The sequence below is a fragment of the Mycteria americana genome, chromosome 2 (assembly GCF_035582795.1).
Source record: "Mycteria americana isolate JAX WOST 10 ecotype Jacksonville Zoo and Gardens chromosome 2, USCA_MyAme_1.0, whole genome shotgun sequence".
NCBI classification, from domain to species: domain Eukaryota; kingdom Metazoa; phylum Chordata; class Aves; order Ciconiiformes; family Ciconiidae; genus Mycteria; species Mycteria americana.
Genome location: NC_134366.1, coordinates 98078056 through 98093059, shown reverse-complemented (window position 1 = coordinate 98093059; position 15004 = coordinate 98078056). Strand labels below are relative to the sequence as shown.

General features: G+C 36.5%; 1 protein-coding gene across 1 annotated transcript in view; it reads left to right on the top strand.

Moving 5' to 3' along the window:
• Positions 1 to 12573, top strand: part of ZPBP (zona pellucida binding protein) — a 33136-nt gene extending 20563 nt beyond the window's left edge. The window contains exons 6-8 of the mRNA XM_075495451.1: positions 4262 to 4338; positions 5994 to 6171; positions 12482 to 12573. Of these exons, the coding sequence (XP_075351566.1) occupies positions 4262 to 4338; positions 5994 to 6171; positions 12482 to 12573 (347 nt within the window). The remainder of the gene's footprint in view (positions 1 to 4261; positions 4339 to 5993; positions 6172 to 12481) is intronic.
• The last annotated feature ends 2431 nt before the right edge of the window (positions 12574 to 15004 follow it).

The window sequence follows — 15004 nt, the reverse complement described above, 5'->3', positions numbered from 1 at the left end:
GCAAATCACTAGGTGGCTTGGGAAGATGTCACCAAATTCTGGGATGTTTAAGGATTCTTACTGAGTGTGATTATGTATTGTAATAATTATAAAACTTTATATATGATATTTGGGTGTCTTTATACATAAATGAGTTTATGTTTATACAGAAATGAAGACCTCATCGTGTCTTAGTTACTTTTCTTCCTTTGATAAAGTTTAGTTATTAAAAATACATTTTCACTTTAACATTAATTTGTTTTCATAAAATGTTTCCATTACCAGCTTTTCACTAAAGGCATTGACTGTGGAAGTCATAGAATAGAATCATAGAATCATAGAATCATTTAGGTTGGAAAAGACCTTTAAGATCATCGAGTCCAACCGTTAACCTAGCACTGCCAAGTCCACCACTACACCATGTCCCTAAGCACCACATCTACATGCCTTTTAAATACCTCCAGGGATGGTGACTCAACCACTTCCCTGGGCAGCCTGTTCCAATGCTTGATAACCCTTTCAGTGAAGTAAAATTTCCTAATATCCAGTCTAAACCTCCCCTGGTGCAACTGGAGGCCATTTCCTCTCGTCCTATCACTTGTTACCTGGGAGAAGAGACCGACCCCCACCTCTCTACAACCTCCTTTCAGGTAGTTGTAGAGAGCGATAAGGTCTCCCCTCAGCCTCCTTTTATCCAGGCTAAACAATCCCAGTTCCCTCAGCTGTTCCTCATAAGACTTGTCCTGTAGGCCCTTCACCAGCTTCGTTGCCCTTCTTTGGACACACTTAAGCACCTCAATGTCTTTCTTGTAGTGAGGGCCCCAAAACTGAACACAGTATTTGAGGTGTGGCCTCACCAGTGCTGAGTACAGGGGCATGATCACTTCCCTAGTCCTGCTGGCCACACTGTTTCTGATACAAGCCAGGATGCTATTGGCCTTCTTGGCCACCTGGGCACACTGTCAGCTCATATTCAGCTGGCTGTTGACCAACACCCCCAGGTCCTTTTCCATCTGGCAGCTTTCCAGCCACTCTTCCCCAAGTCTGTAGCGTTGCATGGGGTTGTTGTGACCCAAGTGCAGGACCCGGCACTTGGCCTTGTTAAACCTCATACAATTGGCCTTGGCCCATCGATCCAGCCTGTCCAGGTCCCTCTGTTGAGCCTTCCTACCCTCAAGCAGATCGATACTCCCGCACAACTTGGTGTCGTCTGCAAACTTACTGAGGGTGCACTCCATCCCCTCGTCCAGCTCATTGATAAAGATATTAAACAGGACTGGCCCCAATACTGAGCCCTGGGGAACACTGTTTGTGACTGGCCGCCAACTGGATTTAACTCCATTCACCACCACTCTTTGGTTGGACCATTTTAAGGCCCAGCCATCCAGCCAGTTTTGTATCCTGCGAAGAGTATGCCCGTCCAAGCCATGAGCGACCAGTTTCTCCAGGAGAATGCTGTGGGAAACTGTGTCAAAGACTTGACTAAAGTCTAGGTAGACAACATCCACAGCCTCTCCCTCATCCACTAAGTGGGTTGTCTTGTCATAGAAGGAGATCAGATTCATTATGAAAGCAGGACCTGCCTTTGATAAACCCATGCTGACAGGGCCTGATCGCCCGGTTGTCCTGTACGTGCCACGTGACGGCACTCAAGATGACCTGCTCCATAACCTTCCCCAACACCGAGGTCAGACTGACAGGCCTGTAGTTCTCCGGATCCTCCTTCTGGCCATTCTTGTGGATAGGTGTCACATTTGCTAACCCCGGTCAACTAGGACCTCTGCAGTTAGCCAGGACTGCTGATAAAGGATTGAAAGTGGCTTGGTGAGCACTTCTGCCAGCTGCCTCAGTACCCTTGGGTGGATCCCATCTGGCCCCATAGACCTGTGTGTGTCTAAGTGGTGTAGCAGGTCGCTAACCATTTCCACTTGGATTATGGGGGCTTCATTCTGCTCCCTGTCCCTGTCTTCCAGCTCAGGGGGCTGGGTACCCTGAGAACAACTGGACTTACTATTAAAGACTGAGGCAAAGAAGGCATTAAGTACCACAGCTGTTTCCTCAGCATTTGTCACTATGTGTCCCGCCGCATCCAATAAAGGACGGAGATTATCGTTAGCCCTCCTTTTGTTGCTAATGGATTTATAGAAATGTTTTTTATTGTCTTTTACGGCAGTAGCCAGATTAAGTTCTAGTTGGTCTTTGGCCCTTCTAATTTTCTCCCTGCATAATCTCACACATCCTTGTAGTCCTCCTGAGTTGCCTGCCCCTTCTTCCAAGGGTCATAAACTCTCCTTTTTTTCCTAAGTTCCAGCCAAAGCTCTCTCTTCAGCCAGGCCGGTCTTCTTCCCCACCGGCTTGTCTTTCGGCACATGGGGATGGCCTACTCTTGAACCGTTAAGATTTCCTTCTTGAAGAACGTCCAGCCTTCCTGGACTCCTTTGCCCTTCAGGACTGCCTCCCAAGGGACTCTGTCAACCAGGCTCCTAAACAGGCCAAAGTCTGCCGTCCGGAAGTCCAAGGTAGCAGTTCTGCTGACCCCCCTCCTTACTTCTCCAAGGATCAAAAACTCTATCTTTCGTGATCGCTATGCCCAAGATGGCCTCCAACCATCACATCACCCACAAGTCCTTCTCTGTTTGCAAACAAAGTCAGAAATCTCAGTGTCATGTCAATCCAAAGGAGATATTTTTTTCTTGCGACTTGTTCTCAGAATATTCCTTCTGGACACTGAAACCATATGAAAAAGAAAGTCTCAACCCCTTTATGTTTTGCGCGAGGTCTGAAGGAACCTGTAAAAGTCCCAATATATGTTCAGTTCATTGGAAGTACTTTCTGTTACTAAAAAAGATATCTAAACTCCAAAGAGATGCTATTTACAATTGTTGAGATGAATGGACGTAAGAACATCTGCAATATTTTCTTGAACTTACTGTTTCTATTTCAGGTCTAAAAAGGCCATTGTTTTTATATATTTTATTAGATTAGTCACTATGTATCAAGACATGCAATTTGAAAAGATCCCTTTCTGAACAAAGTATACCAATTATGCTTCATTTTCCACTTTCCACTTTCCAATTTTAATTTTCTTGAAAATTAAATATAATTGCTTATAAAACCAATGAAACTATTAATCAGTTTTATTTTGCTGAAAATTGTATTTGTAGTGGATAGCACTGACGTATCTGAAAAGTCTCATTACTGATAGCGTAGTTAGTTAAGGTTAATTCTAAGGTTATTGAAACTACATAAATGAGATACAGCTAATGTGCAGGCTTTATAGAATATTTGAGCATTAGGAGGAGAAATTCTCCAATTAGAGATTTAGGTGGATGTAAACTTTGATACGACCCAGTGGTAAACTACACGTTCTTAAGTAGCTTGAAGTCTTAGAAAGTACTTTTTGATTTCTAAGTTGCATTTGGTGTTTCAGAATTACTTCCATGACAGAGACAGGTAAAGCTTATAATATAAGGAGTTAAATTCACATGTTAACAGATAATCTTATTCTTAATATGGCAGCTTACTCTAATGTCAGTTCTGGAGAGCAGTCCAGCAGCTTAGTTAACTATTTCTCAGGCCTTCACCATAACATGTTAGTACTAGTCAGTTGATAAGGAATGTGGACCCATGCAAATGGATTACTAAAACGTAACTACGCTTTTTCTTCAGTCCATACTTGAAGTCTTCCTTCTGTTCTATGTGTCATAGGCATTCCTACGAGAATGTAAAGGGTTGGGTGGGTGAGGCTGAGGAACTGAAGTGTTTGTGCAGGGGGAGGAGCAGGGAAAAAGCTTTAAAAGCACGAGATATTGCCCTGATTGATTGCTGTTGAGAGAAAACTTGAGACCACTGCAGAAATAGTTAGAAGCTTGAACTGTTAGGGTTCCTGGATGACTGTTTTAAAACCTGAGTGTTCATAAAACCACAACAGCAGGCAGGTAATTAGAGAGGGAGTATCTTATTTCTTTTGAAAGGATTCAGATATTTATAAATCTGAGAAGAGTTCAGAATTATACATTTCCTTGCCATTAGAATTAACAAATGAATGACAGTTCCCATAAAATATTTAAGTATACTGAAAATTAGACATAGATGTGTAATATCTGTAAGAGGATAAGCTCTGTGATTTCTTTAAAACATTGCAAGTTAGACATCTGAAATATGGTAAAAAGTTCTAAATACTTGCATCAGAACTGACTAGAATCTTAAACCAGTAAATTAAAATAAAAAAGTTGATTTCATTGACTTTGTTCTTCTGTAAACAGATTGTGTTTTGTTACAGTTGCTTCCTTAGATGGAGGAAAACACAACGGACTATGTCAGCAAAGTGCTTGTGATGCATCTCATAGGCTAAACAAGGTACAGTAGATGGAAGAATAAAAAGGCAACTAACATAATAAGTTACTCTCACAATAAAGTATAATAACATAAAAACTGAAACATACTTTGTTTAGTTAATTAATAAATCAATATAAAAGTTTTAGTGGATATAAAATTTGTATCAGTTAAAATTGCTAATATTCTATCGCTGTTATGGATAAGGCAGATCACACTATCAGTCTATATTAAAGACAGTACTTTAAGAGTATGAAAAGTGGGAAGACAATCAGGAAACTTTGAACATGTGCTATCTTACAAATATCAAACACACTGTTTTGCAATAGGCGTGCCTTTCCATCACTTCAAAGTGATTTTATTATTGATCTGGCAGAATTTTAGCTGCTTGAAGGCATTTGGCTTTTATAGTTGAGAACCAGAAGCCAGAGCCTTGCTTACTAGGTTAACTGTTAATTCAGAGGTTCTTAAAGGGGAAAGGAGAAAGGGGAAAGGGGAAGGGAAGTACAGGAGGAATACCAAGAAATAGCAGGTATGCAAATCATGCTTTGGGATTCCAGCGGAGGGGTGAGGGAGTCTAAAATAACATTGTACTCATTAAGCAGCTTCCATCCTGTCCACTGAAAAAAGCCCTAAATTTGTGGGGAAAGTTCATGATCAAAGTTCATCTTTTTCATACAGACAAGAGAATTAAATTAAGAGAGCATGAATAAATTTGGTTTTGCCAATTTGTGTGTGTATTGAACCTTGCAAGCCTATTAAAGGGGTTTTTTTGCTTTTTCTTTTTAGCTTTCTATATATATAATTAATCCCTGTATACAAATGAAGCACTGTCTGGATACGAAGCATTGATACTTTTTACTGTTAGACTTCGTCAGATTGCTAATGGGTCTACTTTTTGTTATGTATTTTATATAATTTAGCCAGTCAGAAGTCACATTTTTATTTTTAACTACTATGACTTAAAATCTTTAATATTCCACTGGAAGATGCTTCTCAAAAAATGGTCGAAAAGTCCAGAGAAAATAAAGGATTTTTTAAAATAAACATTGCCTTTGGCTAGGGAGATGGAATAGATGAGATGGAAAAGAGCTTCCTTGTATCCTAACATTTCTGTGATTCTGTGCTGCTGGTTCTGCACTGACTGAAAAAAACGTTTCACGTATCTAGGACTGTATTTGTGCAAATCTTTTTGAGTAAGGGAATTAGTCTTCCATGATTATATTTGCTTGATATAATAATAATAATCCCCTTATTTAACTTGGCTTCAGGAGACCTTTGGCATTTTCTTTTTATTGAACAGAAATAGCTAATAAAGATGGAAAGTATGTCTGAAATATAAGTGGACCTAATTAATAGCACCTATGTAGATGGGAAAGCTGCAAGTCTATTGATGTTGGGTTACAGATGTCTAATGTAGCAAAATTGCCATGGATTAGCTTTTAAAGTTCTAGTTGTATAATCCCGAACACTTTCAAAGACATTGCATTAATTTATCAAGGTTTATCTAAATTAAAACCAACATATCCAAGAATATCAGATTGTTCTCCTTTTCAATCAAAAGATTTAGTGGTACATCCTTTAAATCTTAATCCTAACTCATACTCACATTCTTTTGTCTTGTATTCTGATCTCTTTCCATCAAAGATTCTGAAAAAATATTATTTGTTTCAATTTAGGCAAAACACGTTATAGAGAGATTTTTTAAGCAACAAGTGGAAGTTAGCAGAAAAAGTTCTGAGCCGTTGCCTGAAATATACTACATTGAAGGTACTCTGCAAATGGTACAGGTTGATCGCTGCTATCCAGGGTATGGAATAAATGCTCTAATACATCCAGACTGTCCAGAGTGTTGTGGTAAGTGACAAATTCATTTATCACACAAAGTGTTAAATACTGTTACCATGTTTTTTGCTCTGATTGAACTCAGTGCTTTGCTATTTAACTTTATAAAATTGTTATGCCATACTGTTTTGGGCTGTTATCCTGTTAAGTCTGTCAAGGTAACCAGTGCCAGATCAAGTTAGTACTTGGGCAGAACTTTCATAAAAACTTGTTGATTTAGATTTTAAGCCAGACCCACAATTTGTATGGACTGATTTAAATTAAAATCAAACAGATTAAGCTCAGACCTCTAGACAGCAGTGGGGTTTTTTGGACTTAGCGTAGAAAATCTGTAATCTGACAAGGTATGTTTCAAGTGCTGTTTTACAGTGAGACAAACAAGACAATTATTTTCGTTCTTAAATTTATAAAAGGGGACATAATAATGCAATGCTTTCATCTAATTACAAACTTAAATGCTACATTTCAGATCTGAGTAAAGTAAGAATAATACATAAAATAATCACTCTGTATAGCTTTGCAAAATAAAGTTAAATTTGTAAATATTTGTGATCCATTTGGAAGAATAAGGAAAGGGGGAAATTAATTCTGCTAATTTTATTTTTGTCAATCCCTATATTAGAACAAGTGATATTACCTTCCTTAGATGCTAAGGAGTGGATGGGTGGTTTAAAGAGTGGCTTTGCCAGATGTCATTTCACCTAAGAAAAGGTTATCCATATGATCCCAAATATTGAGCCTGAAGTCTCAAGGGAACAATGGAAGACAAGACACATACAGAATAGATCTGTAGTCAAGCTTTTGACAGAGATGATTCCCTACAGACCTAGAAATGGTGAAAGAAAACACTGGATTACATATTGAATGACAGTTTACAGAATGGAATATACTTTGAAAAGAAATCATAATAATATGGAAGAAAATAGAGACAAGTCGAAAATTGCAGGACATGTGAAATGTTTCCATATGTGATCATTTTTTCCAATTTGTTGTCTTCATCAGAAGGAAATTAAATTTTTTGGTCCATGTCTTCCAGCAAAAAGTGACAAATATCTGGAAGGGGTATATATAAATATCAAATTTATTCATTTATTGTAATACAGAATATTGTTGCACATGATTTCAAGGAAAGGTACACGAAACCATGTTTAGAAAAACATGTCTTCTTCAGGATTATTTGTTTTGTACGGACTGCAGTTTTGTTTTGGGCTTTCCCCCAGATTGTCTTACTCCATTCTAAACTGATTTCTATTCCTTTTTTCTTCAAAACACAACTTTCATCTTAGCTCTGGTGGCTGTTTAACATAAGTAGTAAAAAATAATACTGTTTTCTTAGCTGCCATGCTCCTTTACCTCCTGCACTAGACAGAAACACTACATAGCCCTACCCAGTGTCAACCCAAGAAGCTGATCCCTGTTCAGCTGGGATCATAACAGACACCTCTTTGGCAGACACAGGGGCAAGCTTTCACATCTGAGGTACCCAAGAATCTGAAACAGTCAGCCGTGAAACTTGACTGATTACTGCTTCCCATAGTTGAGGATGTCATTCTGTCAGCATGCTCAAACATACAGTCTTTTCCCTAGTTGACCTCTTGGTAAAATTAGTAATTTCCTTTCGCAGAATCCAAAACACTGTATCATAGGCAGTAAAATTGAAAGGGTGCTCTGCTTATCATTCTACCTGAAGGCAAGATACGAGTTTTAGTTATTCCTGACAGATGTATCCTGCTTAATCTTTAAAACCTCAGAAGACTACACAGACTCCCAAGGAAATAGAACTCAGTACTGCACATCCTTACCATTGGAAAGCTTTTTTCTAAGATATTTATGTAATTTCCCTTGATGTAGTTTATACCTTTTACTTCTTGTTCTGTCTCACTAAATCTGGAAATGATTCTGTTAACTTTATCTTTGGAATAGCTTTTGTATATCCTAGAAGACTCTGACCATTTTCTTTTTCTGATATTGTCTTCATTGAACTAAACCACCTCAAGTTGAGTCTTTTTGGTCTTGTTTGAGAGACCTCTGTTCGGCCTGATTACTGTCCACTATAGGTTCTCTACATTTGTTTTCAATGCCTCAACTTCATGCAGGAGTTCTCAGGAGACCATGCTAACATGGGAGAATTAGTAGTGACTTGCTAAAATCCCTACATCTGTTAATTAAATAGAAAAGAAAATATTTTCCCTATATCTTTGTTAGTGGGGGAGCTTTTTCCGAAACATGCACTTACTCATAGAAACGTTTTGATAAACACATTTCCATGGAAGTACAGCAGAGTTCAACTTCTTGGGTTATCCAGTAGTTTCTTTTGTAGTTGCAGGAACCAGGTCCTGTAATCCAGTGAAAACAGTTTTAAGGTCCATTTTAGAACTTTCTGGAGTTTTGGTCTCTTTAGCTACTCTTGTCTTGCAGTTAGAAGATCAAGCTTTCAATCTAATTTAATTCATGGAAAGCTCATACTCATTTGCCCTGATGGGGAGAATGTCCTTTAGCTTAAGCAGATTTTTTTTGTCTCCTATTTTATAATCAGAACAAGTCAACTACTTTCTATGTGCTTTTGTAAGAGTTTGCATTCAGCAAACCTGTATCTCACATGCCCTAATTTGAGTTTAATATTCTTGCACAGGGGTGACTAGAATTTAACATGGTATTTCAGATGAGCTCTTACCAATGCCTTTTACATCATTAGTGCTTTTCTTCTGGTCCTAAGAACCTCTCTGTCAAACGATGTAACAGTACCACACTTACCCTTTTCATTGTGACTGATCATGCTCACAGTCCTCTTTAATCAAACAAATATACAGGTCTTTCTCATTCTTTTATTTCTTCCTGCCTATTTAAATCTCATCCTTATTCACAGCTTCTCCCAGTTTTGTTGTCAGCATAGTTCATTGGGACTTTTTCTGATAACCTTGTTACTGAAAATATTTAGTAAAGTCTATCTAAGAGCAAGCTCATGAGTAATCCCTTTAGCAATTTCTCTCCAACTCTTATTACCCTTTTAAGCATCATTCAGTACTCTTTGTTACATTTCATTCTTATCATAGTCTTCTGTAGTTTATTACTTTTGTATTTGCTGCCATATCAGGTGCTTTCAAATTAATTACGTGTTTATCTTCATTGTAAACCAACATCAAATTGTATTACTTTCCGCTTACCTGCATGTGTTTCAGCATTCATTCATGAAATCTTTACATAGTAGAGAAATCTGATCAGCTGTTCTGTGGTTTCTTGGATTCTTTTCTCCTTTTCTGAAAAATTTATAATACATTTCTTACCAGTCATAGGTTAGCACCAGTCATAGGGTATCACCGCAGATACGTTGCAAACCTCAGATTATCATCTGTGTTACCCTTTGATGGGCCACTTCTATTTTGGAACATGGAAACAGATGTTACTCAGAGTTTCTAATTTAAGTACATTAAACTGTCAATAATGAGACTGTTTCTAGTCTCCAGGTCTTCATAAGGACATGACAGAATGAAAGAGGTTATGGAGCAGGCCCAAGAATTTGGAGAGAGAAAAAAACCTATGCATATCCTCTGCAGGTTTCATAAACAAACCTACTCTGTTTTTACATACAGCAAAATAGCTGGATGTTCAGTTACACCTGTTCTCTTTCCTCTATTATTTTTAGAATATCTAGTTTCATGTAGTGTTCTAGTAGTTCTGGTTCCTCCATGCTGTTGTGCAGTGCTCTGTGAACAATGCATGATTTATTTCACACTGCCATCACACAATTTGTGCACTAAGCATAACCCTTTCACTTACTGCATCATCTACCAATCTAAATCTCCTGTATTAGAACTTGCATTCATCTTCTTCCCTGTGCTTCAGTCTCATGCTCTTTTATATCATACTATATCGTCATTTCTTTTTCCCCCTCTGCTTTTATATTAAAATGGCATTAGATACTGAGCTACTGTCTCATCTTCTACTCCCATTTTCTAGTCTAAATCTCTTTCTGAATTAGTCAATTAAACATGTTAACCTGATTAGTCACTGTGTGATGTATCTATCTTTAGAGAAATCTTTTTGGCAGAAAACACTGATGGTAAAACATATCAAAATTTTGTTCATCACGTACCAGATAAGCCTCAGGCAGAACCCTTTACTGAGTGATTTTGTAGAGGCAATGACTTAAAGACACAGAGTTACTGCTGATTAATAATTCCATGTAGTCTTCTGCCTCTGTGAAGCAGTCTTGAATAAACAGAATTGATGAGTACAAACATCTTAGAAATTATTTCATATGATTTTATCTTAATTTTAATGTTTTTCTGCTTTTAAAGCCCTGTTTTATGGTAAATAAAGGACATTAATCCAGGATAAGTTAATTAAATATTTTGGTATTTTGTAGATGTATAACAGCTACATGAGGTACGATCCACCATTAAATTTTAGTTAACATAGGCAATTGAGTCACTTTCACGTCATCAAGATTTCAAAATATAATTTTTCTGCTTTATAAATCTTTTTTGCTTGTTTTATTTTTTTTTTTAATCAGATGCAGCTGTGAGATTAATACACTACAAAATGTCCTATGTTTCTTAGGGCTTCTCCGGAGAGACAATTTGGTATCATACCCTGTACTAGCTTTATGAAATATTTTTTGTCCTATATTATTATTCTGCAGAGCTTGATTTCTGTGGTATTTTTAGTAGACTAGATACTGAATAGTCAGTTCTAATTTGGTTTTATTCATTTTTTTCTCACAGTATGGTGATTATTTATATTACTGAAACATAGTAACTTGAAAGTTCAAAAGGAAATACATTATTCAAGAGAATATTGAAATAGTCCTGAAAATCAGAAGAGACTGCAAAATACTAGTTAGCTTATAGGCTACAAGAACAAATTAAGACGTTGTGCGTTTCAGTTTGTGAGGTGTGAAGTGGCAAGTATATAAAATACACTGTAAAGATAGAATATTTTGCTAAGATGTTCATACTTTCAAAGTGAAGGTGTACCTATAGGAGTTTTCCATTAGCGGAAAAATTGAAACAAGTTAAGTTCACTGGTTAAAGAAACTTTCCAGCAGCTGGCTAAATAAGCTACAGGTCCCTACTTCAGATTCCTTTCTCTTTTTCATGCTTTCTGCTAGATAGCAAACAGATGACGCTTCTGAGAAATAAACTTTTTATCCCATTGGAAGAGAAGTCTACCTTGTTCCAATTAAATAAACTGAAAATTCTGAAGGATTTACTAGATGTGTGTCTATAATCTTCAATAAAAAATATAGGATTATTCCTCTGGTACACAAGATGATTGATTTTCCAGACAGAAAGGTTGAAAAATGCCTTTAGTTACATGTATTTGTAAAGCTTTCTCTTTCCCATAAAGTCATCTTGGTCTGCCTATACTCATGTACAAAAAAGGCAAGGTTTTGACATCATCTGCAAAGGACTCCTTCTCTCTTACATTTCCTAAGACCTCTAAAACCCTCTTCAGTCAATAGCAGCGGCAAAAAATGCTAGGCAAGCTAATAACAGCCACTGGGATCAAGTGAATCCTGCCAGCCTCAACAAACGAAGATAAACCAAACCAAATACTGAAAATCCTGCTGAAGGTTTGTGCAGTAGTGACTAAGAGGTAACTATTAAGCCAAGCAAAACCCAATAAACAGGTAAGCGCCGACTCTGCAAAAGGAAGGAAGGTCTTAATTACCTTTGCATACTGAATACTAATGCTGTTAATTAAAGATCCAGCCTAAAGAAAGGCTACCATTGCCAAATTGAAGTACGATTCAGGATAGTCATAACCAAATAGCTCAAAATCTGCTTTTTTCTGCCAAAAGCATAATGCTGAGTTGGTCTTTTGTGATGAAGTCATTCTGCAGATGACTGTACAGACTTCATCAAATGGCATAACATGATCCAACAGGAAAAAAATGTTTCATTCAGAACACTTGTTCTGCATCATACACTGACTTCCGGTTTGATGTATTATTTTTGCCCTACTTCTTAATCATTATCAGAGCTTAGATTTCAGTCTTATTTTGTCTTGCATTACTTATACAAGCAACAATAGCAGTTTATTTAAAACATTATTGGATATAGACCATATTAAAATGTAATTGATGGACATATCCCCTGTAAGTAGATGGAGTGAAAAGTGATGAAGAGAAAAATACGGTGTAATAAATAGATGATGTATAAAATATATACAATTTTTTCATCATCAACTAGCAGAATGCTGGAAAAAATCTGATCTTTTTTCAAATAGATAAAGATGCATTCTAAACATTTCAAATGTAATTTTTTTTAATTAATACCAATTAAAGTCCATATTTTTTCCTTGTTTTTTTTGTCCATAGTTGTATGCAGCCCAGGATCATACAATCCTAGTAATGGAATTCACTGTCTTCAGTGTGACAGCAGTTTGATATATGGAGCAACAAAGTGCTAATGGCTATGGGATTTGCACTCTTGCAATAGCTCTTATGTATTTTAATATGGTAATATTAATAAATATATTTAAAATGTCTACAGTTTGTTTTGGTTACATCAATAGAATACAGGTGTTTTTAAGAAATAATTATTCATCAGCATGTTGGTAAAATGTTTTAGGTCATACCACTTAGGACTACTTCATTTTTAAGGTCTTCAGAATTTCTGCTAGCTTAATACCAATAGAGACAACTAACTATTTGAATCACAAGCAGAAAATACGGAAGTAGAGATATTTTGCATACTTAGTCCCTTGCTGATAGACCTCAGCTCCTCTCAACACGGACTGGTGTAAGGAGTCTATATTGTAGTTTTGATCTACCTGTCCATTCAGTTGTTGGTTAAGAGGATTATAGTGAACAGCTCATGGTGTACATCCAGCACTGAAAGGTCATGAATGTTGCAATGTAGCCTCAAATGCAAAAACATCCTAAAAACTTTCTTTCAACGCGAATTATAATATCACTACTGACCGGTTGGTAACTTCTTCCCAAAGAACGTAAAATTCCACTTGGGTCAGTCATCTGTTCCACCTTTAAAGATACCACGCTGAGCAAAACACTTTTGCTCTTACCTGAAGAAAACAAACAGTAACATAAAATACCATGTACTTTTTACGACACTCATCTTCTTTACTTTTGTAAGACTGTTGAGAATTACTAAGTGGTTGGCTCAATGCATTCCTTGTCATTGTTATTCATTAACAGCCTTATTTAAGTTGGTATTCAGTGACAAAATCCTCTTTAAAATCCTGTTTGTTTTGTATTTGCAGATCATATCCCATGCAAATTGCAAAGTTTTTAATAAATATTACAGAGGTTATACTCTTTTTCCCCTTAGCTCTTTTTCCTATCTAGTTCATGTATAAAAATGAGCGAGACGTGAAGGCCATTTTTAGCTCTTTGTCGTATCTGGAAAATGGGGTTTGCATGTATTTGTTTTTTCAAGAACAAGTATGGACCACAGGTTTAGATATGTATGTCTTCAGGAACCGTATTCTGAAAAAAGGAATAAAAAGAAATACTGTGCTACATCTAAGAAGTAATTTTTCAGTATGATGTATTATCTTAAGATCCTATACTATAAGCATTCCACTAATATACTGTTTAAGTGACAGGGCCTTAAGCTCCAAATATATTATATTTTGATGTGAAGGACACACAAAATGAAAACAGTACATTTGAAAGTAACTAGTAAGACTGTATGATTTGCCTTTCCGGTTTGAATGAACTAAAGTAACTTTTATATAAAACAGATGCAACTAAGATGTTTGAAAAAAATGGAAAACAAACATTATTAGGATTCTACAGAGTGACACTGTTTATTGCTCAAACACTAGTATAAACAGCATAACTAGCAGAATAGATAAAATAGCTCTTTTTATCAAATGCCATTTGAAAATAAATAGCTGGGAAAGAGCATGTTAAAAAAATGTTTAGCAGTTAAGAAATTAAACTCTATTTAACTGTAATCCATAGAATGACTAAAGGCTACCTATTCCTTATTTTCATGTAGTAATTAGAAATGAACAGACCACTGGGTTGTTACATTAGGCTGAAGCACTGCATGTCCATATGTTATCTCCATAATTTCCCACTCACAACAGCACTAAATTAGTTAGCATTAGTTTGAATTATTAATGGCTAAAGAGAGAGCATAGTATTGTCTTTGTGAAAATACAGTCCTTGTTAAAAAAACAAGTAATATCATAAGAAAAGCACATGGAACATCCTACAGTATGGAGAGCAATGAATTTGAGAATTACCCTCTGAAATGAATACAGCTTTTTAAGGCCATAGCAATACAGATTAAGCAGCATTTTGACATTTTTATATATTTACCTTTCTGTTGCACATCAGAAACAGAAAGCTCTGGTTGGCAGACCATGTCATCAATTAAAGGTATTTATTGAATTGTATCTATACTTTGAGGGAGAATAATAAAGCTAATGCAGTTTTCACTGGGGTATTATACACACTAGAAGATTGACTTTCTTCTCCATGCATACATTTATGGATTTTAGCAGAGTACAGAAACAATTTTTTTTGGTCCTCCTGATAGGTGAAATTCACTTTAATTCACAAAGTTTGCACGCCCTTTAAGGCTTACTAGAAAAAGTAAAGTAAGTGGTTATAAAGGTTTGTCTTTAATTCTGCCTACTATGAACAAAAGCACTGTACTTGAGTATTTGTGAAAGTTCTCTCTCATTTACTGATTGCAGTCAAGTACAGATGCTTTGTTAAGGGTGCCATCTGTAGAAGAAATCCTGATCTCAGTTAACAGTATTAACCCGGGCTTCTAAATGACTCTTGGTTTATGCTGGCTTAACCAAGAAAAGAATTCTCATTTGTCAATGCATATGTGCTGTATATATACAAATATATACCTCT